Source organism: Coloeus monedula (assembly GCF_965178545.1).
Source record: "Coloeus monedula genome assembly, chromosome: 10".
NCBI classification, from domain to species: domain Eukaryota; kingdom Metazoa; phylum Chordata; class Aves; order Passeriformes; family Corvidae; genus Coloeus; species Coloeus monedula.
Genome location: NC_138790.1, coordinates 6,435,984 through 6,462,262, shown reverse-complemented (window position 1 = coordinate 6,462,262; position 26,279 = coordinate 6,435,984). Strand labels below are relative to the sequence as shown.

At 38.1% G+C, this 26,279-nt stretch overlaps 2 protein-coding genes across 2 annotated transcripts in view; both read left to right on the top strand.

Annotated features, from left to right (window-relative positions):
* NMNAT3 (nicotinamide nucleotide adenylyltransferase 3) overlaps positions 1-10,787 on the top strand; it is a 22,241-nt gene extending 11,454 nt beyond the window's left edge. Inside the window, exons 3-5 of the mRNA XM_082287884.1 lie at positions 3,371-3,554; positions 7,446-7,552; positions 8,887-10,787. Coding sequence (XP_082144010.1) covers positions 3,371-3,554; positions 7,446-7,552; positions 8,887-9,296 — 701 coding nt within the window. The 3' untranslated portion in view covers positions 9,297-10,787. The remainder of the gene's footprint in view (positions 1-3,370; positions 3,555-7,445; positions 7,553-8,886) is intronic.
* On the top strand, positions 10,734-26,279 carry RBP1 (retinol binding protein 1). Its single transcript, XM_082287885.1, has 4 exons — positions 10,734-10,871; positions 11,497-11,675; positions 21,969-22,070; positions 25,233-26,279. Exons 1-4 carry the CDS (start codon positions 10,799-10,801, stop codon positions 25,284-25,286), a joined length of 408 nt encoding a protein of 135 aa, XP_082144011.1. The 5' UTR covers positions 10,734-10,798; the 3' UTR covers positions 25,287-26,279.

Genomic DNA, 26,279 nt, shown 5'->3' with positions numbered 1-26,279 from the left:
TGTCTACTCATGTGAATTTGGCACTTTACACATCCTCACACATAGCTAAAATTTTCTGAGATTCAATCCTTGTTTTAAAAATTTTTTGAAGTTTTTTGAACCTTGTGGTGACTGTGGCAGATGCCTTTACAGTTTGTTAATACCTCTCAGGTGCTTTTACTTCCCTCTGACTGTATTCCTCATTTGACCATAAAGACCAAAGAAATAGTACTAGAATCAATCTATCTTAGATATTTTTAATCTTGTTTCCCAAGTGCTTCCAGAGGATATTTACATCACCAAGTTTCCAGGTAAGACCAAAAAGGATAGAGGGCAAAGGAGGAGGGTGTGAAAGACATGTTTCTATCTGTGGCAAGACAAATGCAAGGGGAAGGTGAAGGATAATGAGTTGTTATCTTATGAAAACTGGGGGAAAATGTGACACTGTTAATGGGTTGTGTCAAATGCAGTTCTGGTCAGCAGAGCTGAGAAGGAATAGTTATGCATAATACTTATTTAGCCGCATGTTGGGAAAGGAATGAAATCAAGCAGCACTCAGGCACTAGGTCAAGGTTGCACTAGGTTGCTGCTGCTCTGGACATACCGGTGGAAGGAAGAGCACTGAGGTTATTCCTGTTCGCTGGGTAGGGTAACACCAGAAAGCTGCAGAGCTTCTGTTGGGTATTTTCCTATGACGCTGAGAGGAAAATGAGTAGTGGGGGAGAGTTAAATGAATGGAGGTGTTTAATTTATTTGGTTTTCTGTAGTGGTTACTTATTTCTATTATTTACCTCTGGTATAATTTCTCCCAGTGAATTCCAGACTTACTACCAGAAGAAATTAATCTTTAGAAGCCCCACCAAAATACACAAACAACTGTGTATGAAATTGGCATTTGATAAATTTGCTTTAGTATTAGTAAGCTAATTAAGCATTACAATTTGTGTTAGTGTTTGTGACAATTTTCAGTGACACCTTTATAACAGAAAACTAAATACCTATTTTCCATAATAATGTACTTTAACATGTTTGAGGGACAGTCTTTGTTTCACTACTTTTATTATATTTAGTTTCCTAAACATAACCAGTTCTCCTAAACAGTCCTTAGAGAATATAAGTTCATAGCAAGAGGAACTTCTTTCCTGCTTTTGGTAGGTATATTTTGAAAAGCAAAGCCACTTAAGGGCCTGGAGGATTTTTCAACATATTTAGAACAAACAATAATAACATACTTCATGATGAAAACAAATAGAATTCCAGAGAAATAGAATTTGAAGATAATTCTGGACCAAGGAAAGTTTGAAGTAATCTGTAATAATTTATGGGGGAGAGAAGAGAGTTGCAGTGGACATTCAGAAAAGCCCATGGAGACAGAATTTAATGATTTCCTCTCCACATGCCTGCCAAAATTGGGGGATATATTTAAATAGATGAACTTTTAAATTACTGAATAGGAAACAAGTTATTGAGAGCCAGTAATAAAATTATTTCCTATATTTTGACAGCTAAAGCTTGTATTTTTATGTGGAAGGCTCTCATGTGCATCCTGTGTGCATAGTGCTGGGTTACTCAGTTGTGAATCTTCTCAAACCATTTCTGTGTTTGACTGTCTGAAGGTGTTACCAACCTTGATTTTTCTCTTCCAGTTGGTTTCTTTTCTGCTTTGGAGCAAGCTGATACAGCATCAGAAGCTCTTATGTCATCCCATTTATGCAGCTCTCGGCCGGACTAGAGACTGAAATCTTTTCATCTCACAAGGATATGGCAGACCCATATCATTCTTGGCTAGCATGATCTCATAGAAATATGATTTTTCATTTAATATATTCAGTTGAGATTTAAGGGAACAACTTATATCTGTAGAAACTTAAAGAAACTGAAATGTGGAAACTAAAGTCATAGCATAGGAGAAACCTTTTAATAAGGTTAATGTAGTAGTGAATTCAAGCTGCAGTTTCCTTCCCTTTAAACAAGAAATTAATTCAAACTGTAATTTCTTTCCCTTTAAATGACAATTTGTTATAGCACTGTATAATACCAGAGTATGAGAGAATAATTGTTGTTCATAAATCAAGTGAAATTATTTCCAGTTTCAGATCAAGAGATGGACTTAATTATATACACATCTTTGCATGTTTCTGGAAAATTTTATCTTGCTCATTTTGCCTGTAATGGGAATATTTTAAAATAGAGGACGGTTTGAACTGCCATCTTAAGAGGATGTAAATCTCATTGACTCTTAATGCTGTTTTTTTTAAGTCTGATTCTATGAAGTTCTTTTGAAAATTTTATTACTTCAAAATAAATGTGACATTACTAGACTGTCATGTTAGAATATTAAATTGTCATGTGCCAGTATCAGAAATATCAGGAATATTATTTTACTTACAAAGCAATAAAGGTAGCATGCTGAATTGAAGTTTCTTTGTTAAAATAATTGAATTAGAAAAAAGGAAGAGGATTTTTTTTACTTTTCAGTATCATATTTATCATAGTTATTTAATTGCATGTGTTACATTAGAAATAATTTTGTTCATTTCTGTTCAGTTGAAACACTCTTTCTCTCCTCTCAATTTCTTGAGGGTTGCAGCTTATTGTGGTGCTTAATTTTTGTTTCCTGATTTGAGGCCAGAACTGCAAAATCTAACAAGAGTCTGTTGTGTTAATGATTACATTATGTTACAGGGGTAGAAAACTAGGGGCATATTTTCAAATGTATTTAACATGATCAGCCAGATAGAAAGGCATTTAGTGGCTGCTAGGCTGATGTTTGGAGCACAGTGCTCTAAGTCTCATTTTAGACTCCATTAGCCCCATCACTGTGCTTGAATCTTCTGATTTGTCTGAATCACATTAATCACAGCTGCATTGCACACAGTAATATGTTGTAATTCTTGCTTTAACACAAAGAAGAGGCACAGTGATTCTGATAAATAACAATGGTTAGATCTTTAAGAACAAAGTAGTGGTCAATTAAGTCATTCTTTGCTCTGGCTGTATCAAAGCTTGTACTAACTGGACTATGAAACTTAATTATATCTAACAATTTCGATAGTTTGCAACATAAATTATGACTATGGCTACCTAGTTTAAAATTGTCTGTTTACACAGCTTTCCTTTTTGGGTCATGGGTTAGCATAAACATGATAGTAATTGTGAGCAGTTCACAGGGGAAGAAAACGTTTGCATTTTAATTTTGTAATTGCTGGGAATGGATTAAAAACAATACCAAATCAAGTTGTTCGTAGCATCAACTTTGAAGTTCACCATGGAAGTTATCCTTTGAAGAGATTGGGCTAGGTGAGCTCCCAAGGCCCTGTCCACCCTAAATTTTCAAGATTCTGTGAAGAGGACGTAATTTTCTTTTTTTTCTTTTCTTTTTTTCTCAAAGGAAGATACCAGGTGATTGAAGGCATAATGTCTCCTGTCAATGATAACTATGGGAAGAAAGGCTTGGTTTCAGCAAGGCACCGGGTAGCGATGGCTAAACTGGCACTAGAGACATCAGACTGGATCCGGGTGGATCCCTGGGAGAGTGAGCAGGAGACATGGACAGAGACAGTAAAAGTATTAAGGTGATTACGTTATCTTTTTCCTGTCCTTATGAAATTACTGACTGCCAGAAATCTGCCAGGCTGCCATGTCAATACACAGAACTTGCTCCTCTAAAACATGCAAACAAGTCAGGATTCCCCACTAGGAATCTTTCATTTGCTTTCCCCAGACCTATGTAATAACCACAGTACTGCACAAGTGTCCTTCAAGTAGTTGGATGCATGTGGAAAGCCTCTGAAAAATTATGGCCACTGCTGGATTCTGCAGGAAAAGTTCTTGGCTCTCATGTTACCTTTCTTGGGTTTAAGTCTCTAAGAAGGTAATAGAGAGATTGCAATCAGAAAGTAAGAGAGTTTATAAATTACTTTGTTCTTCAAGAGTATCTCTGTTCCAGATTAGCTATGTTAGCAGTGTTATGCCTCCAGGTTTATCTGTTCACACATCCTTGTATAGTTTTTTTATTAACTCTAATGGTAAGTTAAACCCAGGCCCATAACTGCTGATGTTTTCTTCTAAGTCTCAGTTTGCTGTGGTTCTGTGCTGAGAGGAGAAATTAAACAAGTTGTCCAAAACCTGATGCAAGGACCTTGAAACCTGTCTTTTCCATATGGTAATAAATGCATTATGGAGCATAATAATTTATTGTGGAGGGTATGAAAACACAAACTTCTTGTGCTAACTGCTCTTGGGAAAAGGTGCTACAGAAGGTAACAGATACCATTAAACTGAAAGACTTAATGGAAGTCTACAGACAATGTGCTGTAAGAGCTATCACTGATTCTTCATTTTTCTAGCTTACTTTCTAAGTGGAAACAGGTGTTCAGGGCTCTAAATTGTGCCTTCCAACAGCTGCCCCAAAAGCTCTTGTGGCTCTGTGTGAAAGCAGTTAAAAGCCTGACCTGTTACTTTACAAAAGCATCCATAAGAATTCACTACAGACTTACAAGACAACTGGTGGAGCCTTTTAGATCTGCTTTTATTTGCTTCACTGAGGGAACACAGACATCCACTTACTCCTTTTGCCCCTTCCCTCTAGGCAGCAGAACAGGATCAGGCTGGGAGGTTTTCTATCTTTACAGGAAACTGTTCTTTCTCTAGTCATAACTGTATGTCCCAGTGTGAGAAGTCACCAAGTACTGTCCTACAGTATTGGCTGGGTATGGGGCTTTTGTCCTAAACTTCAATTCAGTCAAACTGCTTTCCTCCAGAGAAGCAGTCCCAAATGTTACAGATCAGGTGATCCTACTTGGATCTTGCACAGCTCCAACTGAAGTGAGTACTGCTTGCAAGATGGGGTTTGTAAGATATAAATCCACTTCAGAGTTCTTTAGGACAAGAGGTCCAGTAAATAAAACCTGTATGTGTAATTTTCTGCTCATGCAAAGTAGTATGAATGTGGTATGAACAGCTAAACTTCCCATCTGCCTAGAAAGTGAACCTCTAGTTTTATTAGTAAATTCACAAAATGTTAAAATGGCTGCTTATTAAGGAGAGAAATGAGCTTAAATCTTTTTTTGTCCACAAATGTTGACCTGTATTAATGAGCTGAACCAGTGCCATAATCTAATGCTGAGCCTTATCCCTTGAATGGGGAAGCAGGATTCTGATGAAATGTAGGTGTTTGTGCTCTGTGTTGTATTTTAAGTGTCACAGGTGAAAAAATAAGAGCAAAAAGAGCTGGCTTTAGGGGATCCGTACTAAGTAGAAACAGGCAATGATTTATCGTAGAGTTGTTCTTCACATGCTTTCAAAGTTAATCTATAGGTTCTTCCCTCCTCAAAAAACTAAGGACTAACTGCTGCCTTCATTATAAGCTCCCTCAGGTAGGAAACTTCAGTACCTATAGAAAGAGATTTTCCTATTGCATGGCAGAGGTAGAAATCATTATTGTACCTAAATGTCTCTTCTTATCAGTATTTTGAGTTGTACACTTAACTGCACTAGAATGTTTTGTCCTGAAACACATGAATGGCCTTTTCCTACAGTACTTGTTTTAACTGAGTGCGATAAAAATGTCACATTTCATCAAAATCTCTGGATTTTGCAGAGGATCCCAAGTAGCTGTGACATAAAAGAATCTTAAGAAGCAAAGCTCATATCCCGCTTATGGCAGTGCTGTTAAATGAGGATGGAAATCTTGGAGACTATCCCCAGGCTTTTTTTAGAGAGGAGGCAACGTAATAGAGTTGTTATTCACTTACCTGCTGTTTGTGAGTATTCTTCCTAGACAAGGAAACAGTATTGTCAGTAAGCAAGACTGCATTCATTGCTCTTGTAGATTTGATTGGCATGCAGCTATACGACAGAGCAGTTAAAAATTGGCAAAGATCTGCATTACCCAGCTTTTGTTGAGTTGTGCTTGTGCTTGAGTTCTATAGTTACTCAAAGCTTCGTACACCATTCAGAAAACACTTAAGCTGGCAGATGGGTTTGTCCTTTATGGTGTCTCTAAAGTCATGTAACCCCCTCCCCCCCCTCCAGCCCTTGAACTGCTGAGCAGACCTGGGGCAGCTCAGATTTTGCAGTGTTTGTAACGTTAGTCCTGCAGTGAGCTCTTTGCCAAGCGTTCTTATTTTTGACTCATGGCCCAAGAATGTCAGACCACGACACACAGTCAGTGTACTTGACTATACATAGCAGCAGCCTGTTTACAGCAAGACAGGATTAAAATTAGAATTGTGGGAAGGCGCAGACCAAGCTATTGGTACCTGCTCTCTACTGCCACATGTCCCTCACCTCTTGGCTGTGCAGTTTCTTTGGCCAATGGCTGAGCAGCAGAAATCACTGGAGGTTGCTTTGCAGCCTGTCTGGGTGTAGTTTCTTTACACATGTGCAACTTACTCCTGTAGCTAAAGTATTTGCATGATTTGAAGAGTGTACTTTTAAATCCCTAACCTGTAAATTCCTTCTGTACAGCAGACATTCAAAAGGTCAGCTAGGGCGTTGTACGTGCACTGAATTTAAGACTGTTCCTTGGAACTCAGAATCTTTGCATTGCTGCAGTTGTATAAGAGCTGATGGTCACTGTAGCTCCATATGTGATACACAGAAATTGGACACAGACTTGATTCTGTGTCTGCTTGTCCTGTCAAACCAGGAGCTTGTTTCCTGAAACAGTTTTGGCTTGTGTGGATATGAACAATGCTTAAGCCTGGCTTGGGATGGTGCAAAGCAGGGACTATTCTAAACAAGCAAGGCTGTGCTGATTTGGAAGGAAAAGGTGACTGCCATGAGGTAGCAATACCGGTATTGCAGGGGGGCACCAGGGATCAGGAGCGGTGAAAAAATAAAGTAGCAGAAGCCTGGAAAAACTGAGAAAGGGATCCTTGCCTGCCTTCCTGGATCTGAATTCAGTAAAAATACAAACACAGAAGATGTGAAAAAATCTTAGGAGAATTTTTAGTTTCTCAGAATTGTGATTCTTTTAATTAAAATGAATGGGAAAACAGCAGGGTAAAAACTCGGGGAACATATTTTTATGGAGAAGAGGGGAAGAGAGGACAAGAATGGCTTCTACTCAAAACAGAGCACACGTTATAAAAACACTATCATGAGGGGTTGTATTTAGTCAAGAAATTACAGCTAGTGATTGAAGTGAGATTTTAGTCCTGTTTTAGGCAAAAAACCTCCACTATGATTTAAATGCAGTAGCTGCCAAAATTGCCGTAGAATTTCAAAAAGGATTTTCAAACCAGGATGCCATTAAGGAGATTGCTTGTGAATTCCACAAAATGTAACTACATTGATACTAATCTCATGACAGAACAAATGTGCCAAATTCTTAACAAATGGTATTCAAATCCAACGTGCATAAGAGTAGACCCTGTTCTTGAATGGGAGAGTGCCAGGTAATCGCTTTGTTGCATCTCTGAGAGGATTACCTCACACAGAAGCCTTTATTTTAAATGCAGGCACCATTATAATGAATCGCTCAGAGTGTTCCAGTCCAAGGAGTTCATAAGAAACAAACATCCCACAGAAAGGTCTACGGGAGAGTCCCTTTCTTGCCAGCAACCAGGTTGGTTCATGACTGTAAACATGATGCTGTGTTTAGCATTAAAAACTGTACAGCTTTACCAGATCAGCAGTGAAAAAATTGAACACAGTAGCTGGTGAGTTTTGAGGGTTGGAGCTGCCTGCCAAAACCAAGCCATGCCAAATGCCAATGTAACTGCTGGGGCAGTTGTTTTGTAATAACTCCCACACAGATAGGAGACCTTGGAGTTGTATGAATTCTTGGTTTTATAAGCATCTCTTTAGCTATGTCAGAGATGTATGTTGTGGTCCTGCTTGTTCTGCAAAGCATGAAATGTATGAATAAAAAATATGAAAAATACAGGGATTACTTAGAATTCTACTCCTAGTATTAGACAGTGGACAAAGTGTATGGATACTGCAGCTGTGATGCTGACATGTTGATGTTTGCTGCCTTTCTGGCCAGAAAAGCTCCTGTTGGCAGTAGAAGCATGGCAGGCTCTGGAAGCGATGTCAGTTTTCAGTTTCCTATCTAATCATATTCCCTAGTCCTATGACTGGCTAGGATGCTGCTGGATTTTTGATACACTGCCTTTTTCCTCTAGTATTATAGCATCTCTTGTACATGAATAATACATTTCAGTTGTTCCTGGTTGTTGATGAGTTGTTGATGACCTTTACAGTTGGTAGAGGAAAGAAGTTATGCTTTTCATGCATCATCACTGGAACATTTCTTACTTTCTGAATGTCTCCTTTAAGATGTTTGTGGAAGACTTTAAGATGTGCTAACCATCAAATAAGTGTAAAAGGAAGGCAATACCTCCATCCTTCCCCTTCATTTCACAGGAATACAAGGCTGTGAAAATACCTGGTCAATGTTTGTGCAATGCTCAGATGGAAAAATGATGAGTGCTACAGAAGAAGTTTGAGGAAAGAGTTCTGCGCTGGGGCTTAGGCAGTGAACAGCAAATAAGAAATAGAGAAAATAAAGAACAGCAGGGCAGGATGGGGTGGAGTAGCCAGGTTCAACCAAGTCTAATCTTTGTGCTAAAGTATTTCTCTTTATTTGCTTCTTCCCCCTTTTGGATTGCTTGAGTGGAGTAAAAATTCTCCTTTTTAACTGTGTAGAGATAATATTCAATATGCCTTGAGTGATGAAGTAGGTGATAAAGTAAGTAATTGTGACCAGACACATAAAAACCTAAACTGAATTTTTCTTGCAACCTTCTGCAAAAAAGCCTAGAGTAAAGGTAGATGATTTTAAAAATAAATTCAAAAAAAAATTTAAAACTGACAAGTTCAAACCAATTTTAAGTATAAACTTCCTAGGAGACTGGAAAAGGATAAGACATCTCTTATTTCCTTTTGTCTTTCCAGTTCTACCAGAATTAAAGCTGCTCTGTGGGGCTGATTTTCTGCAGACATTTAAGACACCCAATCTCTGGAAGGAAGAAGACATCAAAGAAATAGTGGAAAAGTTCGGTTTGGTGTGTATTAGCCGGGCTGGCTCTGATCCATCTCAGTATATCCAGGAATCGGACCTTTTAACGAAATTTCAGCACAATATTTTTCTAGTGAAAGAGTGGATTCAGAATGAAATCAGTGCAACACAGATACGCTCTGCCTTGTGCAGAGGACAGAGCGTGAAATATCTCATACCAGACTCTGTTATTGCCTACATTGCACACCACAATATCTACACAGAAGAGAGCGAGCGCAAGAATGAAGGGGGCTTCCTTCAGCCTCTCAAGCTGCATAACACAAAAATAAATCCTCTGAGTGACTGATTTCTGCAGTGTGTGCCAAGTCAGACCAGGAGTTTTTTCATGTAAATTTCTTGAGAAAGTTGTTTCTTATTAATAATGAAGGAAAGTCCAAAATTTCTTGAAATCATGTGGTGTTTTAAATCCATGAATGTGTGGGGTAGTGCTCAAGAAAATTGGGATGCTCAGCTGCATAGCTTAAAATGCACAAAGAAAAGCTTCCTTGTGAAAATAAAAGAAAGGAGATCTTTACAATAAATATTCTTAAGACTTCAATATTTTCAATAAGTCAATAAATATGACTTAAGGGTCAAACACAGCACTTTCCTAACTTGTAATTCTGTAATCCTTACTGTTCTAAAACAGCAAAATACAATGAATCATAACTTGAGAGAGAGAGCGATATGTTTAAATATACATTGCTTCTAAAATTTGACATTATAAGATCCTGAATAACTTTTTTGATTTTTGGCAATTTGGACAAGAGCTGGAAATAAATCTTCTTTCATGCAAGTACTTAAAAATGCACGTGCTACTTATACTGCTTCTAAGCCTCTGGGTTTTCAAAGGACAGACAGTCCTCATCCCCATATTTAAAGTAGGTTTCTTTTCTTCTCTGATCCAGAGTCTCCTATAAGAGCAAGCAACTGCCAAAGCCCCAGAGTAGATAATATATCCAATAGGGACTTCAGCTTTACCATATGAAAACATCTGAGACACTCAGTATTTGAGCTCTAATGTTAGCAGGAAAAATCCGTGCTCTTCTATGCTGGTTGCCTGTTGTGCTGGTTCAGTGTATTTCATTTCTGACAGAAGTCACTTTCAAAGAATATGAAGTTCTACCTCTGTGTTTCAAAGTTTCTTAACTGAAAGCATTCATTCAGTAGTGGTGTAGCATTTATCACTGTTCAGAGCTAACCAGTGCTTCTTAATACAAGTGTCCATCTAACTGGTCCTTTTGAGCCCCCAGTTGGTCAAGCAGCTTCTGTGGTGGTTCTCTAGAATTAAGGAGCTTGTGGAACAAGTGAAAGGAATACCATACACAGGTGGCTTTCACTGAATGAGTCTCTATGATTGTTTTCTTGAAAGAAAGCATAAAGTAGCTGAAACATATTCAAGAAAGAATTTGCCTCAAAAAACGCATAAGCACTTTTATAGCTTTGGCTAATATCCTTAACTAAAGCTATCTGAAAGGGGGTTTTTTTGAGTGGCATGAAAAATGAAGAGTAGTATGATTAAAATGGATTTCCCTTACACAAGCGATATGAAAGGTGAATATTTCATTCATTTTAAACGAAGTCATCCTGTTGTCATTAGAAATCTCAGAGGTTCAGCCTAGTGGAAGGATTTAAATGCAGCACTTCAACAATAATCAGATTAGAAGGACTTGCATAGCTCCATGGTCTAAAAAATGAGATAAAAGAAACCAGAGTTCAAACTTGCCGCAAAGAAAGGCAGAGAGTTGTGTGGTGCAGAATCAACCCACAGCTCTGAGCCTTTGGTTTTGACAATCACCTGAATTAGGGATGCCTGCAGACTTCAATGGCTACTGGAAAATGATCAGCAATGACAATTTTGAGGAGTATCTGAAAGCACTGGGTAAGGTTCCCTTCATACTTCTTGAATAAATAATCAATAAATGCCACCTCTCTTATTCTTTACATGAATCTGTTTTTTCTTGTGCAGTTATAAGTCATTTTTGTGAGAAATATTTTTTTCAGAAATGCACTTTAAGAATTGCCTTAAGCAAAATTGTTTTGCCTTAAGCAGCCTGTACTTTTTACCGTCTTGAAGCTTACATTAATAGGTATTAAACTACATAGCTTGAAGAGGTAAGTGGTAGATTCCAAACATAAAAAAACTCCTATAATTTGAAAAGCAGTAAAATAAAGTTTTTATATTTATTAAAGATTCAATACAGTACTTTATGCAATTCTGTGTGTTTGTATTTGATGTTGTGTTAGTATTTCTATTGGAATAGTCAAGTCTTTGTTAACTGTCAAATACAAATGGCATTTTTTAAAGATTCCACATAATCAGAAAATTGAAGCATTAAGTTATTAAAGTTATAAGAATTCAGTTACAGACTTTTTCCGGATGAGAAGGCTGGTTTGAAAAATTTGGACATCTATTTATCTTTGTTCATTTTAGTTCTCCCTAGAAGCGACAAGCTTCTTTTTGTGGAAGACTTTTTTGGATAAAAATAATTTTTTTTCTTTTTCAGATGTAAATGTTGCTGTAAGAAAAATAGCGAACTTGCTAAAGCCTGACAAAGAAATCCTTCAGAACGGGGATCATGTGATCATTAAAACGCTAAGCACTTTTAGAAACTACATCATGGAATTTGATGTAGGGAAGGAGTTTGAGGAGGATTTATCTGGGGTGGATGATCGCAAGTGCATGGTAAGAAGTAGAACTGTAACAGTGGACAGAAAGGAATATTGATAATATGAGGCCTTCCACAGAACACATCTTTTAACCATCCTTGGTGGCTATTCCTGAAATTATTTCTATACTTCTCAGTTTGCCAAGATGTACCTACAGTGTTGAGCATGCCTTTGTATTAGAGGAATGCTGATTTTAATCAGGAGCACAAAGCGATTTTATCAATCAGTGAATAATAACCTCAGGGAAGCTATGCTCGTTTATACTAGGGTATTTGTTAGTCAAAAGGACATCTAGGGTCACTTCCAGAACCTCTTTAATGAGTAAGGTTTTACAGTAGAGGAAATCCACTGATTGCAAGGTCAGGCACTGCTCCCTTAAGAATAGCCAAGTGCTTAAAAATTTCCTGAGTGTATTTATTAGAGCACACACTTAACTACCCCACTGGAACAAATCTTACTGAAATGAATAAGCAAACACTGAGGACTTTGTTTTACAATAGCTCTGTCTTATGAGCTCTTTTTGCTTTTTAACTTAGGAATGATAAATATCAATTTACAGGGGAAAAACTTGAGAATAGCAAGTTCTCAGCTATTACTTTGACAGCATGACACTGCCAGTATTCTACAGTGAGGAAGCTGACAAATAAAAGAAAATTATCTCAGGAGGGACTCTAGAGGAGGAATCTCATAAAAGAGAATGAATAGGTTTCCATTCTTAAAAAGATAGTGCTATTTAAAACCAAAACTTTTCTCTCACACTAAGATTTGCAAATTTGCTTTTGTTCTGATCATGGCAGGAAAGGGAAAAATTGTGAAGACCAGAGAAAAAGAATGGTTGGCTACTGAGTGCCTCAGAGTCCCTCTGTAGTCCATATTACGGGGGGTGCAAGTTTGATGAGAGTGCAGAATACAAAATTCTCAGAAGGGAGGGGCCTTTGTATTTAGGAAAGTGCCCCAATGGCATAATGTGGTTTTGGCTCCTGGAATGCTGTTAATCAGGATACTGAGGTGCAGATTCACTGAACAGTTACGAGCCCAAGGAAAGATTTAAGACTGAGGTGATTGAATTACCATCAAAGACACCAATGCTCAAAACATCTGTTAAAAAGGTTTGGGTGTGCACAGAACTGTCCCTGTCTAAGCATTATCTGTACTTAAATACCACTAAATTCCCATCTAAAGGAGAACTAAACCATTCTCTATGTGGTGGAAAAAAATTTTAACAAGCTAAAATTCTCTAACCTATTCTGCTACATTGAGTGATAAGGGAAAGATTCAAAATGTTAAACCAGAAAGAAGAATCTAGAGAGAGATCATTTTACTCACTACAACAGCTGTTAGATTTGGAGTAGAACCTAGTTCAGCCTACTTTCAAAGGTTACTCAAACATTTATCTATTTACTGTTCAGTGGAAAATGCTTTTTCAGCCTTGGAAGCAGAAGGTATCAGCACCTTCTTGCCTGTTACAAACAAACAAACAAAAAACCCAAACAACTAGGGGTAGTCACTGACTGACTGAGTTTTTTTTAGGAAGGACTTAGGGGTGTAATTCCACCAAAACACCCCAGAGATCTCCGTGTCTCTTTATGGTCTCCAGCTGTAGCTGGACAGTTCAGGTCTCTGACCACTGGTGCTTTATTTGCCCTGTTGCAGCATATCACACTTTATAGTTCAATTTTCTTATTAAACATTTCTTTTCTACATGAGACCTCTGTTTTGTCAACGGCAAAATAGTACATCTGAAGTGACTTCAGTCCAAATCTGGTAACCATAATGTCAGGCAAAATAAACAGCAAAATAACTCCAAAGGTGCAGAAGGAGTCTTGTGAAAGAAGAGTCATGGAGGTTGTAAGAGATACCGGACCACTCCCTGAGTGGTGTTACGAAGAAAACCACCATAAAAGCAAAGGTTGAATATCATTCTTGGTGTTCCATTTGTTCATGTAGAGCTTGTGGAACTGCATGCCATAAATGGCTTAATCATTAATAGTCAACCTGTGTAATGGGAGAGATTGTGAATCAATTATTGTTATTTATATGTGGACTGAGCAGACCACTGGGCAAGTTTTATCCAAGTAGCTCAATGTATGAGCAGTACAAAGTAACATGGATAAGACAAATTACACATTAAACATTAATCTGTACAGCAGAGCATCATCAGGAGACCAGCAAAAATAACCGTAGAAGTAATTCATCCTATAAGGATAGATTGTTTTTTCTTTTAATGAAGAATATATCATCTAGCTAGAGTTAACATATCTGTAAAAATAATATCAGCACGGTGAACAGGTTAGATCCCGTGTGTAATTCACTGAAATTGTGTTCACCTTTCAGCTGTAAAACATATCCTTGAGTCAGTCAGGGTAGAGTGTAACTACAGTAATTCCAAATCAATACTGTCCGTGAGGAGTAAAGGCTAAAAAGTTTTGCTGATACTTATTTTAGAAGTAAGTTGAAGTTTTGACATTAGGAAAAAATTTACTGTGCATGCAAGAGGAAGACCTTATTGAAACAATTAATACAAAGCCATCTCTGAAAGTATCTCTCATTCATCAGGAGATAGTTGTGCTTCCCTTTTTCACTCTCAGTAATAACCAGTGAAGCTGATGAAACATCTACAATGTGAAATAAGTACCAGCACATAAGAACATGGCACACAAGCCTTCTGTACCTTCACAGTGCAATTTACTTAGTATTTAGTAAAGAAATTATGAAAAAGTTAAGTGAAAAACCTTAAAATGCTGAAACAAAGGCTGAAGATTCACATTGCAAGTCTTTGCATCCAATGAGTCAAAGCAGATTGAGAATTGGATAGCTCAGATGCAAAAATTACTTTCCTAAAATTTTTGTTTTTCTGATCACTTTTCTGCTAAAGTCAGAGAAAACTTTTGCATTATAATTATTCTCTACTGTTCAGGCATTTGAAAGACTGAATTGCTTTGTCTTACACTATGCAGACTTAATCTCTTTTGGCAGAGACTAAGGGCAAGCAATCTGATAAAAAATCAAGATTTTATGTTCTAAATATAGAACAGCAGAATTTCTTGTATAACTGAGAACAGTTGTGTTATAACTGAGTATTTGTCCAAGCATATGAGAGGTGCTTTGGTAACTTAGAACCTTGTGCTCTCTGATACAGTAATTTTCTTCTTCCATTGAAGCAGGGAGTGAAAGGACAAAGGCAGGGGATTGGGAAACAGAGAAAACTGCAAGAGTTTTAAACTGAAAGTGGGAAATAATACATCTTAACCATTTCATTATCTAAAACTGAATACAAGTGGAATATAACCATGAATAAGTTATCAAGTAGGTGTTTAGGGTTCCTTTTTGGAACTAATAGAACTTCTAGTCATAGTTAAGATTGGCTGGGGTGGGGTAGGATGAGGAGGATTTGGGAGTTGTAGAATTCACATGTCAGATCTATAATACATCTTACCATGTGAAGTGTCAGTTAATGTTTAAAACAGCCACATAAGGACTGTTCACAGACACCTGACTGGCCCTTCTGTGACATGTAACATATCTGACTGAAGGTAGGAAGTTGTTTGAAACTGATCCTGGCTCCGTTTTAATTAACAAACGTGCTGAATGTGACACTGATTCCTCTTGAGTTTGTATTCAGGAAAAATGCAGTGGAGTTAGTTGTTCTGGATATAATTTGATTTATACCACTTCAAGGTCAGAATAAAGCCCTGTTACAAAATCACATTCATTAAGCTTCTTTAACTATTTAGGCAGGTTCCTGTGTTACACAAATGGAATTCACAGCTGTTAATCTAGTTCAGAGCAGGTTTTGGAATTAAGGCTTTGCTGCCAGAAAAACAACAACCAACAAACAACATTCCAGTACATGGAATTGCAGGAGGGATCTCCCACAGGGTGAGAAGATTCAAAATAAATTGTGGCTGTCTAGCAAGATGCAAGATCAGCAATATGTCTTTACCCGATCCCTCTGATTTAGCTGTTTTATTTCTTTACCCTTCCAGTGCTGCCCTTTTGGGCTTGTAAGTGTTTTCTCATGTACTTTGGTGGAACAAGCATTATTCTAGAATCACTGTTGCTGGGGCTTGTCTTCTCTCAGATTTAGTGCCTCCTGTCTCTGTAGTACTGTAATTTCCCCAGCTCCTCATTGGCATAATTACTGATTTTTTATTTTGGGGAAGAGGGAGGTATAATTTAAAAGAGGTAGACTTCATGATAGTTTTCTGCTGGTATTTCTCACCTTTTACAAACTGCTCTCAACAGGTGAGGAAGAAAAGTCCTCCAGTCAACCTCTTTGAGGCTCCAGAGAGCAGAAGTCCACTCCTGGGTCTATCTCAGGCTCTCTCAGAATGGACTCTGGTCCATTCTGTCTCTGTGCCTCAGTGGGGAGGAGCAGTTTTCTTTTTCTTGCCTTGTTCCACCCTGCTTGCTCCTTTGGCATTACTGTTACTACCTGTAAGTGATGTGCTCAGCACATTTGCACGGTGATAGCAAATGAGATGATCTGAATCTTTTGCTGTATAATTTAAGATGTCATAAACTTCACATTTTGCAGTGCTGGATTAATGTCTAAACCACGAGACTGATTAGAAGCTTTTGAGCTAGTTATTCACAAAATTTCTGCTAGCATACTAAAGTTCTGCAGGGAAGGTGGGTTTGGATAGGTTTAGTATTTCAGCTTTTTTGTGAACTCTAAACAGCTCTGAGAGTTATGAATGCAGAAAGTGCAATCAGAAAGAATTAGCTGAAAAGCTGAGAACCAGACTTAACAAATCCAATTTTGAATGACAAACCATTAGTGTTACATACAATTGCATCTTGCTAAAATTACACAGGGGATAAATCAGTTATACCCATTAATTTAAACAGTAAGTGTCTTAGAATCGATTCTGATCTTTGCACAGAGTGAATAGGATGCGACGGGTTTTACTTTTTTTTCTGGCATGGGATATGCACAAGTTTTCCTATTTTTGTATTATTTGTATACAATTTTATTTCAGTGAGAAAAAATCCACCATTCCTAAGAAATAAAACAATATGCACTGTCTAAAATATTGTCCTCCTCCTCCCACATATTGTCAGCTGCATAGCCTGGAGCTTTTGCACATTTACTTCCTGCTCCCTGGAACATACCTCTAGTCTTCACTTTCCTCTGTTGCCCTTATGAGCAAGGATTCAAAATAAGAAATTCGAACATTAAGACCTGATCCTATCTGACAACAGCTTACCTTTCATCTAAAATTTTTCAGTACAATCCTAAGCCTCTTTTCTAGCAATGCTGCCACTGGAGATGCTGACAATGACAGAAGCAAAGAAGACTTTGCCATGACTGAGCTACAGCATGGCTAAATAGGTTCAGCCTTTGTCCAGCACCAGTATCTGGAGATAAAGCCCAGGAATCCTTCCAGGAAATGCTCTGTTGGGTTTGTTGTTATTTTCTCGGTAGTTTCTCTCTCTGTGGCTGAACTTCCAGATGCAGATGTGATGAGATAAAAGGGGTTTCAGGGTGGAGAGGTGACAAAGCTCACCAAGGCTGTATTCCCCTGGGAGCAGCCTCCTGCACAGAGGCCATAGGGAGTGATCACATGGCAGAATTCCCCCCTTGCAGCTATTTGTCTGTGGCATCAAGGTTAGTTTATTCTATCAACACTTCATGTTTTCCCAAAAAAACTGCTTACAGGAGGTTTTTATATCACTTTGATACTAAGTACAGATGAAATGGTTTATCTTGAGAAGCTATTAAATACTTTGTTGGATATATTACTGTGTTTTACCAAAAGTTCTAGGATATTTTCTTTGGTGTTATTTACAAGGCACAGCTCGAATTGGATTTTTCTGTTTCATCTGACCTAAAAAAATGACTTTCCATTTTTTAATCGTTCTTAGATCAGAATTACAGTTGTAAAATGGCCTGTCATTCTCCCAAGCAGAGAATTACTGGATTGAGATGGGAGTGTGTCGTGCACTCATAGCTTTGCAGTCATTTGGTGCTCCATATATAGAGGCAACACTCTGAGGGAAGCAGGAGAAAAATAGAACTGGTACTGCTGTGTTTCTCCTACAGATAGGAAATCAATAATGTATTTTTGATGAAAGGTGGTAGGTACAATTCATACTTATAAAGGCAATGTGTCAAAAATCTATGTAGCATTAACAAAAAATGTTCATTAACTACTTTGAAAAAAGTTATTTTCTTCCATTGATCTGTAAAATACATTCTGTACCTTCAACTGCTGAGTGCCTGACCCAAGCAGGCACACAGGAATTGCCAGCAGGGGAGTGAGAAACATTGTGCAGAGCCAGCACCAAATATCTTTGCACTTAGACCTTACTGGGAAATGCAAAGTACTCTGACAACATGTTTGATGACTATTTCAGTAAATTACAAAGATCATTATCTCTGGCTGTGGGTCAGTATGATTTGCCACTGGAAGCTGAAATAGTGCCAGATTTCACTACGGTTACTGCTACTAAAGAAAAAGCAGATACGTAGTCAATAATTTGTTTGGGATTTACTTAATATTTCACTTACTAAATCTACCTCATCTCATAGATTGAAACAGTAATGAGAATACTTTAATTATAATTTCCTCCAGCTTTAATATTCAGGAAGATCCAGGTAGTGCTATGCATATAAATTTAAATCTTCATAACACAAAAAGATTAAATCACTAAAAAAAGTATGTGGGCGCCCAAGTAATGAGAGAATATCAAAGCACACAAAAAGTGAAAGACTACAGAAACCATACCATAAAACTAAAGAGAATTTGAACTTTTTTTCTGTTCTCAGGCTTCAAATGCTTTTTCACTTCCCAGAGGAGCTCCATTCTCTAGTATTACACCTCAAGAATAAAGTGTACATAATCTGAAAAATATGCAATATTGGTGGTTGGAATTTTTGAGAAGAGTTAAATTGAGGCAAGACTCCCTGTTTTTTACCTCACTCCGTTACCTTTCCATGCATTCCTTTAGTACTGTTAATAGCACTGTTGACTAATTGCACTCATCACCATTTTCTATTGAAGTTTCCTACAGAATTACATGCACTTGACTTAGGAAGTTCACCTTAGGTTTAAGTATGATCAGGTGGTAAGTAAGCAAGATACAAACTTGCTTATGGTGAACTAGATTATGTACTATGTAGTGGAAAGGCATAAACAATGTCTTCCATTTATTATGCAAGTAGTACAAGATGCTTGAAAAGACAGTCTTCAGTTTTAGAGAAATACTCCATTTTCAACTAGTTGGTTCTGTTACTGGAAACTGCCGCTTTCCAGAGTCTTCTGAGTTTGTCTAACTCTCCTCCTCTTATGGAAGAGGATAAAGAATAGGAGCTGTCTGCCTGGGCCTGCCATGTCCACCAAAGCCTGGCAAAGATTTTCAGTCATTCCGGGTCAGTGGCAGTAGCTCGGCCTCTGTAATAAGGCAGACCTTAGGTAATGCTATTACCAAAATGGGGGCAAACAAGGTCAATTACAAAGGCATACTTTTCTAAGAAAAGTAGCTTTACATAAAAGGTAAAGTGTTTCTTTGTCTTGAGAGTGTGTGCCAGGAGAGCAAAATAGGAGGAACCAAAGGGTCATACAGAACTGCCTTAGCAGTCTACAAGTGCTTGGCTCCTGATTATACCGTGGCGATATCCTGATCCAGTCTTCAAAAATAAATACTTGCTCTTAGATACAGCAAGAGAGATTATATGTACAGCATTTGCCCTGCAGTATTTCTGGAGTATTATTTTTATGTTCTAATTCAAATATTTTGGAATGTTGTAAAGCAAGCATTGCTCTGGTTTAGGTGTTGTAGAGGGTGGAATGTTCGCAGCAGCCAGTGCACATTAACAGCCAGAGCAACTTCAACCTCGACTAACACTGTGTGTGGAAGGACGTGTTTCAATCTGACTTGAAAGAGAATTTTCTATCTTGTGTATTAGTTTAATAAAAGAGACATTGAGACATTACAGTTTGACCTAAAGAAAGGATACAGATGCCACTGATTAATCTTACTGTCATAAAGTTGTTGTTCCTGCTTACAAAGAAAATGACGTTATGTTCTCTTGCAATATATTCTGCCCTTTATAACCTTCAGAGCAAAATAGCTACATACAGAAATCCGAAATTGTATGGTTTACTCATATCCCCTCAGTATTTATATTTCTCAAAGGGAATGCAGAGGATACCTGAGAATATTGTGTGATAAGACAGCTTGGTTAATGTCTGTGGGTTTAGACTCTTCGTGGTTATCACCAAATTGCAAAAAGCAATATCTAATCTTGACTGGAAAAACAACAAATCCTGAGAAAAAAAGTGTGTTGTTTTCTGAGATGAAACAATTTCAATCACCCTTGGAGGCTAAAAAGTTAACATTTCCTTGTGCTGCTACAAATATTTCTCTATTTCCCCCAAGTGTACTAAGTCAGTGAATATTATCGCGTGTGATAACATTCACAACTGACTTTGAACATTAGTAGGATTAATAAAGTTGGATCCTACTTTATCATGGTATATTGCCTCTGAATTCACATATAAGCCCACAAAATTTAACTGTTAAGCTAGACTAAAGATTAAACTATGCTGAGCTAATACTCAGTGGATACAAATAAGTGCAGTTACTAAGCAAAGTTGCACATACAAATGCTTCATTCCACAGTATCCCTCACATCTACAAATCATCATTCTTTTTCTGTTATATTCATTTTTTAGAATCAGAAATCCGTAGATATGGTACCATATAAATTAGACATTATTTGCTTTGACTCCTATTATTTGTTATCTTCTATCTTTTCAGTGGATATCTGCAGATTCAGATATGGAAAAGGATTTAGGTTATGGCGACCACATTAACTACAGCTTTACCCAAATGTGTTGTTCCTTCCTGCATTAGCATTTTTTGTATTTAAAGGATATGGTTTCATAAAATGTTATCTACTGCTTGGTTTAAATACATCACTTTACAAAAGAGAACAGAAGAATTTGTGAATGCATTTTCTAAATTAGAGAGATTTTTAGCAAGAACACATGAGTTAGTCTTTCAGAGCCCCCATGTGGTACAGACAGACTGATGGGATCAATACTATTGCCTTGCCTATCATTATCTATCCTGGCACTCTTTGTAGTGATTCATTTTCCATGCTTGTTTAGTCTAAAGCTTCCCACAGGAGGAGGCTGCTGCCTGCACTCATTCAAAGATAGTGGCTGTCATGGTTATCATTTAAGAATTAATTGTTTGTGACATACACAGATTAAATAAATAGGAATGGATAGTTTTTGAGTGTTGAACTGGTTTTAATTACCAGAAGGAAAAATGTAGGCTGACTTCTTCCCTAGAAGCTACACAGGATGGATGCAGTAAATGTCCTTTAATGGCAAATCAGAATTCATCATCTCTCCATATCTAACTACTCATGCAAGCAGTGGCTGAAGACTTTTACAAGGTAGACAGTAATTCTATATTTAGTCCTCAGAGTCCCATCAAACAAGCTGATTTAAAAGCCATGTGCTAATATTGTTACACTATCCTCATGGAGCACAAACTGTCACTACTCTTCCCTCTTTAAATATTTTACAGAGCACTGCTTCTCTTTATCTTAGGGGGATGTGAAAGGCAAATTTTCAGTAAATGCTAACCAGAGTAACAAGCTGTAGGATGCACTGTCATACATTTAAGGAGTTTTATGAATCAGGTTTTACTGAACCACTCAGGACAGCACCAATATTCACAAAAGTGCAGTGTTGGTTACTGCACCTGACTCTTGACTTACTCTGCCAGTCCCGGTTCAACTAGTTCCCCAGCCTCAGTTGCAAAAAGCAGGATGCTGGCAAAGTTCCCAGCTTGCTGATACTTCCAAACCACTCTGCTTGATGAAGGAAGGCAGATTGAGACATGAGGAAAAACCAGCTCAGTATTCAAAAGCTTTGTTCATCCATAGTGCCAGTAAATGGGAATTTTTTCAGGTAGAGCACCTGGGGAATCACGGTGGAAAAAAACAAACTGGATCTTATGTTTTCAGCTCCTTTTGCAAATACAGTGCTAGGCTGCAGGGCCCTTCTGCTGCTGTATTTTTCAGCAGGGAGAGAGGAGTGTGTTCTTACACAATGATTTTGATGGTATTTTTTCTTGCTTTATCTCATCCCTCCAGTTTTTGGCAGGCAGTTGGGCAGCAACTTTCTGTTCAAGCTCATTTATTTTGTAATTATCCTAAGTGGTACAACACTCTACAATCATTCTTTTTATGAGATACACTAATCATTAGAGATAAGTTTTGCTTCACAGAAACTAATCCCAATATCAGAGAATATTACAGTAATACCAAACATGTCTGTTTTGTTAGACTACGGTGTCTTGGGATGGAGATAAGCTGCTTTGTGTACAGAATGGAGAGAAAGAAGGCCGTGGTTGGACCCAGTGGATTGAAGGAGATGAAATGCACCTGGTAAGATCATGTAAGAGGTTTTGAATGCCACTCTATTAAAATGGTTAGATAAAACACAGCAGGGAATGGGCTATGTTATTTTGGCCTACTTTGATATAATTATGTATTGGTGCAGCATTTGACTTGTTTCTAAAGCAACAATTTCATTTGGAGCCATTATGTTTTTATGTCCCTTACAAAGCCTGACAGTTTCAAATGTTCTTTCTGTGCTCAGTGTCTGTCCAGACACACCAGGCTGAAACGTTCACACAAGGAAGACATTTAACAGAATGTCCCTCACACAGTCTGTAAAATACTCAGTATGTGAGCTGTGAAACTGAGCACCCAACAATAAAGGAAAAATACACCATTCTTCTTTTAAAATAATTACAGGCCACACTACATTATAGTCTAGAGAACTAAAACAGCAATTAAGTTTTTGAAATTGATGTTTGTTCAGATCATCATTTTTATCTTTCTAAATTAACAGGACCTGAAAGAAGATGCCTATTCATTTTTCCTATAACTCTTTATAGCATCCTCACTCTCTCATCAGTGTGGGTAAAAGGCAGTCTTCCTGCTGAGATAATAAACTCCAAACTCCATTTCTCTTCACTGTGCAGTACTATTAGCATTCGGCAATCTAAATGGATATCCTCTAAATGTTCAAATCAGTAGCAAAGTTATGAAGTCTTTGCAGAAGTACCTCAAGCCCCTTATTAATAAACATAATTTTGAGAAAGTATTGGAGGTCCCAGAATCCAGTTTAGGAAAGGAATGTATGTGACAGGTCTTACCATCTGGACTTGACGCAGCACAGGTAGGGAGAAAGTTGCTGTGTAAGTGATGAATTTATAGATGAGGCCATGGGCTCACCTAAAGGAGGGGAGGAAGCATTAAAAAGGAGATGCCCGAATTTCCTGTGCATACACTTTCCCTCCATGAAGCATTTTTCAGTATTTCCACACTGCCTCCCAGCTGCACACCAGGCATCAGCCCTTTCAGGTTCTCTGCTGGCAAACAGGTCTCAATTACCCATTACAACGCCTGGCCTAGAAGTTCAGCTTACACCTGGCTGCTCTCAGTCATACACAGCTGTGCATTCCTCTCTGCACATACATAAACAGCAGCACCAGTTGCTCTTGGATTTCTCTGGACTGGCATCCTGGTTTCTGGCCCTTGCTAGCTCCCAGGCATTATCTCTTCCCATCTTCTGTCCCCAACATCAATTCCTTTAGCCCTGGTTTCTGCTATCCTTACTCTGATTCCTGTTCTAGCCACACAACCTGGCCATGGAGCTCCATGCCCAGACCACTTTCTATACTTGTCCCTTTCAGGAGGTTGATTATAAAAGTCAGAAGCTGAGATTCAGTTGCTCAAATACGTGTGTCTACTGCAAGTTAAGGTAGCTCAGGGTAGTCTAACTGCTCTGATGCTGCTTTTCAGAAGGCTGGGAAGAATTCTGGATCATACCTGCCAGCTCATGCATTCACTCACTGGCACTTGGACAATTTGCCACAATCTGTCTCTCATGTACGCAGAAGTCAGTACAAAATTAATTCATGCAAAGGAAGTAACCAAGCACTTCAGAGCCCACTCCTCAATATTTCAATTTTCTCACTTCTTGTATTTCATAAACTTCAGAAGATGTCCTTTTTATTTCTCTAATCCTTGTTAATGCAACTCTCTCAATTAAAAATACAGTGAAGAGTCCCCTTTAGTATCTTATTTTGACCAGCTAAGATTACTAGGTCCTGTACTTTTGAGAGTGCTTTGATACAATGAGCAGTTACCTTTAAAGCATTGATACTTCAATAGCTTTATGATCCTACTGAACTTTACTCAAAGAGCCAAGTGTTAATTTATTCTTGTCACAGTTCTGCAGGGAGTGGGACCACATCCTTTAGTAGTTTATCGCTTCCTATTTTCTTCATTTCATTCTGTGGTCTGTACTCTGTAGTTCTTTTTAGATTTTATTTTATGTGAGTGACTTGTTTGACCATTCCCCATTTCCTTTTGTGTTTTATTGCCCTTTTCTATTGTATTGATTGCTTCTGCTCCATAGTTTTTGTCACTGTCAGCAGATCTCTCAGCCCTTACTGCACACTCCTCCTTCTGGGTTACCTCTCCAGTAGGGAACAAAACAGGTCCTAACTGAAGTCACAGGATTAATCTGTTGTTCCACCAATTCAGCATGAAGCACTTTCTCTTTCTGGGGTCTAACAACATATGTCAATTAAGGTTATTGACCTAGTTTAAGGTTTCTTAAAATCATTTTATCAAAGTCCCCCATAAGAAATGTGCGTAACTTCCTCAAAATATTCTGGGAGCTTTATTAAAAGCCTCATCTTGAACTGGAAAGTGCATCTCTTCTAGGTCATACATAATCATTGTCTTTATATCCCTTACAAGCTTCCACACTATTTTTTCTTGCACCTAAACCAGTTGCCACAGGCACACATCCCAGGCACTTCTCAGGTTAAACTTAAGGAGTTTCAGGAACAGAGGTGGGTAAACAGGCAAACAGCAGCAGTCTCACAAATCTGAGCCCAAGATGTAGACACTGCCCCTACTTATGCCCAGCTCACAGCGATCCAAAGATTAGCAAGGGGGTTTTTGAAGAGCTCTTGTGGAACACAAAGGAACAGCATTATGCATCCAGTGTGGTCAGGCTCAGTCACATCTCACTGCTGGGCTGGTTGATAGACGTGGGTCAAATATTCTGTACAGTTACCTGCCTTTTGTAGCCATGATCTCTGTGTTGCCAAAGTGGATCCTGATTTCTGAATTTGTAGGCTTGAGCTACCAGTCATCACCACACAGATTCAGAACTGGTGAGGTAAATCCATCCCCACTTTCTTATGTATCCAAAACAGAGAATTCCCATTTCAAAGACCTAAAGCAGTTATATACACTGCAAATAGAGAATAGTGCCCCAGGAACATATTTGGCCCTTTAAGATCTGAGACCCCAAAATAACTTCCCTTACTCCACCTTTTAGCAGAAGACAAATCCAAACCAGATGGCTTCTGTTAGGATGAAAAGCAGGCTAAAATATAGACAAGCCACCCAATCTAATTTAGTAGAAAATTGTGAACTCAAATTAAGCTGGACTTACACGTGAATCTATAATGTTTGTGTCCTAAATAAAAGTTGTGGGTTTTAACTATTTTTTCTTCCTAGGAAATAAGAGTGTGTGGAGTCACATGTAAGCAGGTCTTTAAGAAGGTACAGTGAGCCTACTGCTGCTACAGGAGAGAAGAACAATAGAATTTACAGACTTGACACCAACTCTCCAAATGCTAGTACTGAACATCATCAGTGACAAGAGCAAACACAGAAATGAAGACCACATTAGAGCTGTATAGTTAGAATAAAATATTTTTAGGAAATAACTTTGAAAAAAAATGACTGCAAATAAAACTATTTTTAGAAATGCCAATTAAACATACTAAACTCTATAAATGTGTGCATACCATAATTCTTGACTATACCAAAAAAGGACTGTTAGGTATAAAACAAGATGCTGGAGTTTTAGACTTTGTAAGCTACTTTTTTACTCTCGATAGACATCACCCTTTCAGAGCCTTAGCAAGGGGCCTCCAGATAGCCTTGTTTTCAAATGTTGAACTGCAGTTTTAGGGAAGCAAATGAGAGCTGTAGGGTGCAGCTTGCACCTAAATCCTGATTTCACTGAAGCCAGTAAGAATGTTACCATTAGGTCCAGTGGAGTAGCACTGTACTGGAAGCGTTCCATCAAAAATAAAAACCTGATCTCTCGAAATGAGTTAATTTATGGATCAATACTTTGGAAAAACAGTGCTTATAAAACCATGGCTAAGGGGCAATTCTCTTCCAAATGCTTTAGCCAATATCTGCCCATGCATTTTTTTTTTTTAAAAAGCTTTTCTTAGAAACTAAGAGTAAGATCATAGCTAGAAACTGTCTATAATTGTACACACACCACACAGAGGATAAGACCAGCATTGCTTTGTGCAGTATCATTTGCAGATGTTTTTATGCTCCATCATAGTCCCATGTTTTCGTGCAGACTGAGCATAGGAAAGCCTTGGCCTGGCAGTTTAAATCAGAACTGTGATTTAAACGTTAGTGAGGGTAATAATTTGCTGGCCATACTGCCAGATTTTCAGTCCATCAACATGCTGGATATACAATGAGCACCACCACTTCACATCAAATTCAAAAAGGCTGGATCAGAGTTTCAGCATG

What these genes read in the sequence shown, in the direction of transcription:
- RBP1 (XM_082287885.1), top strand. Translation starts at nt 10,799, where the DNA reads ATGCCTGCAGACTTCAATGGCTACTGGAAAATGATCAGCAATGACAAT. An exon ending in GGAGTATCTGAAAGCACTGG is followed by an intron (nt 10,872 to 11,496) that starts GTAAGGTTCCCT and finishes TTTCTTTTTCAG; the next exon opens with ATGTAAATGTTGCTGTAAGA. An exon ending in TGGATGATCGCAAGTGCATG is followed by an intron (nt 11,676 to 21,968) that starts GTAAGAAGTAGA and finishes CTGTTTTGTTAG; the next exon opens with ACTACGGTGTCTTGGGATGG.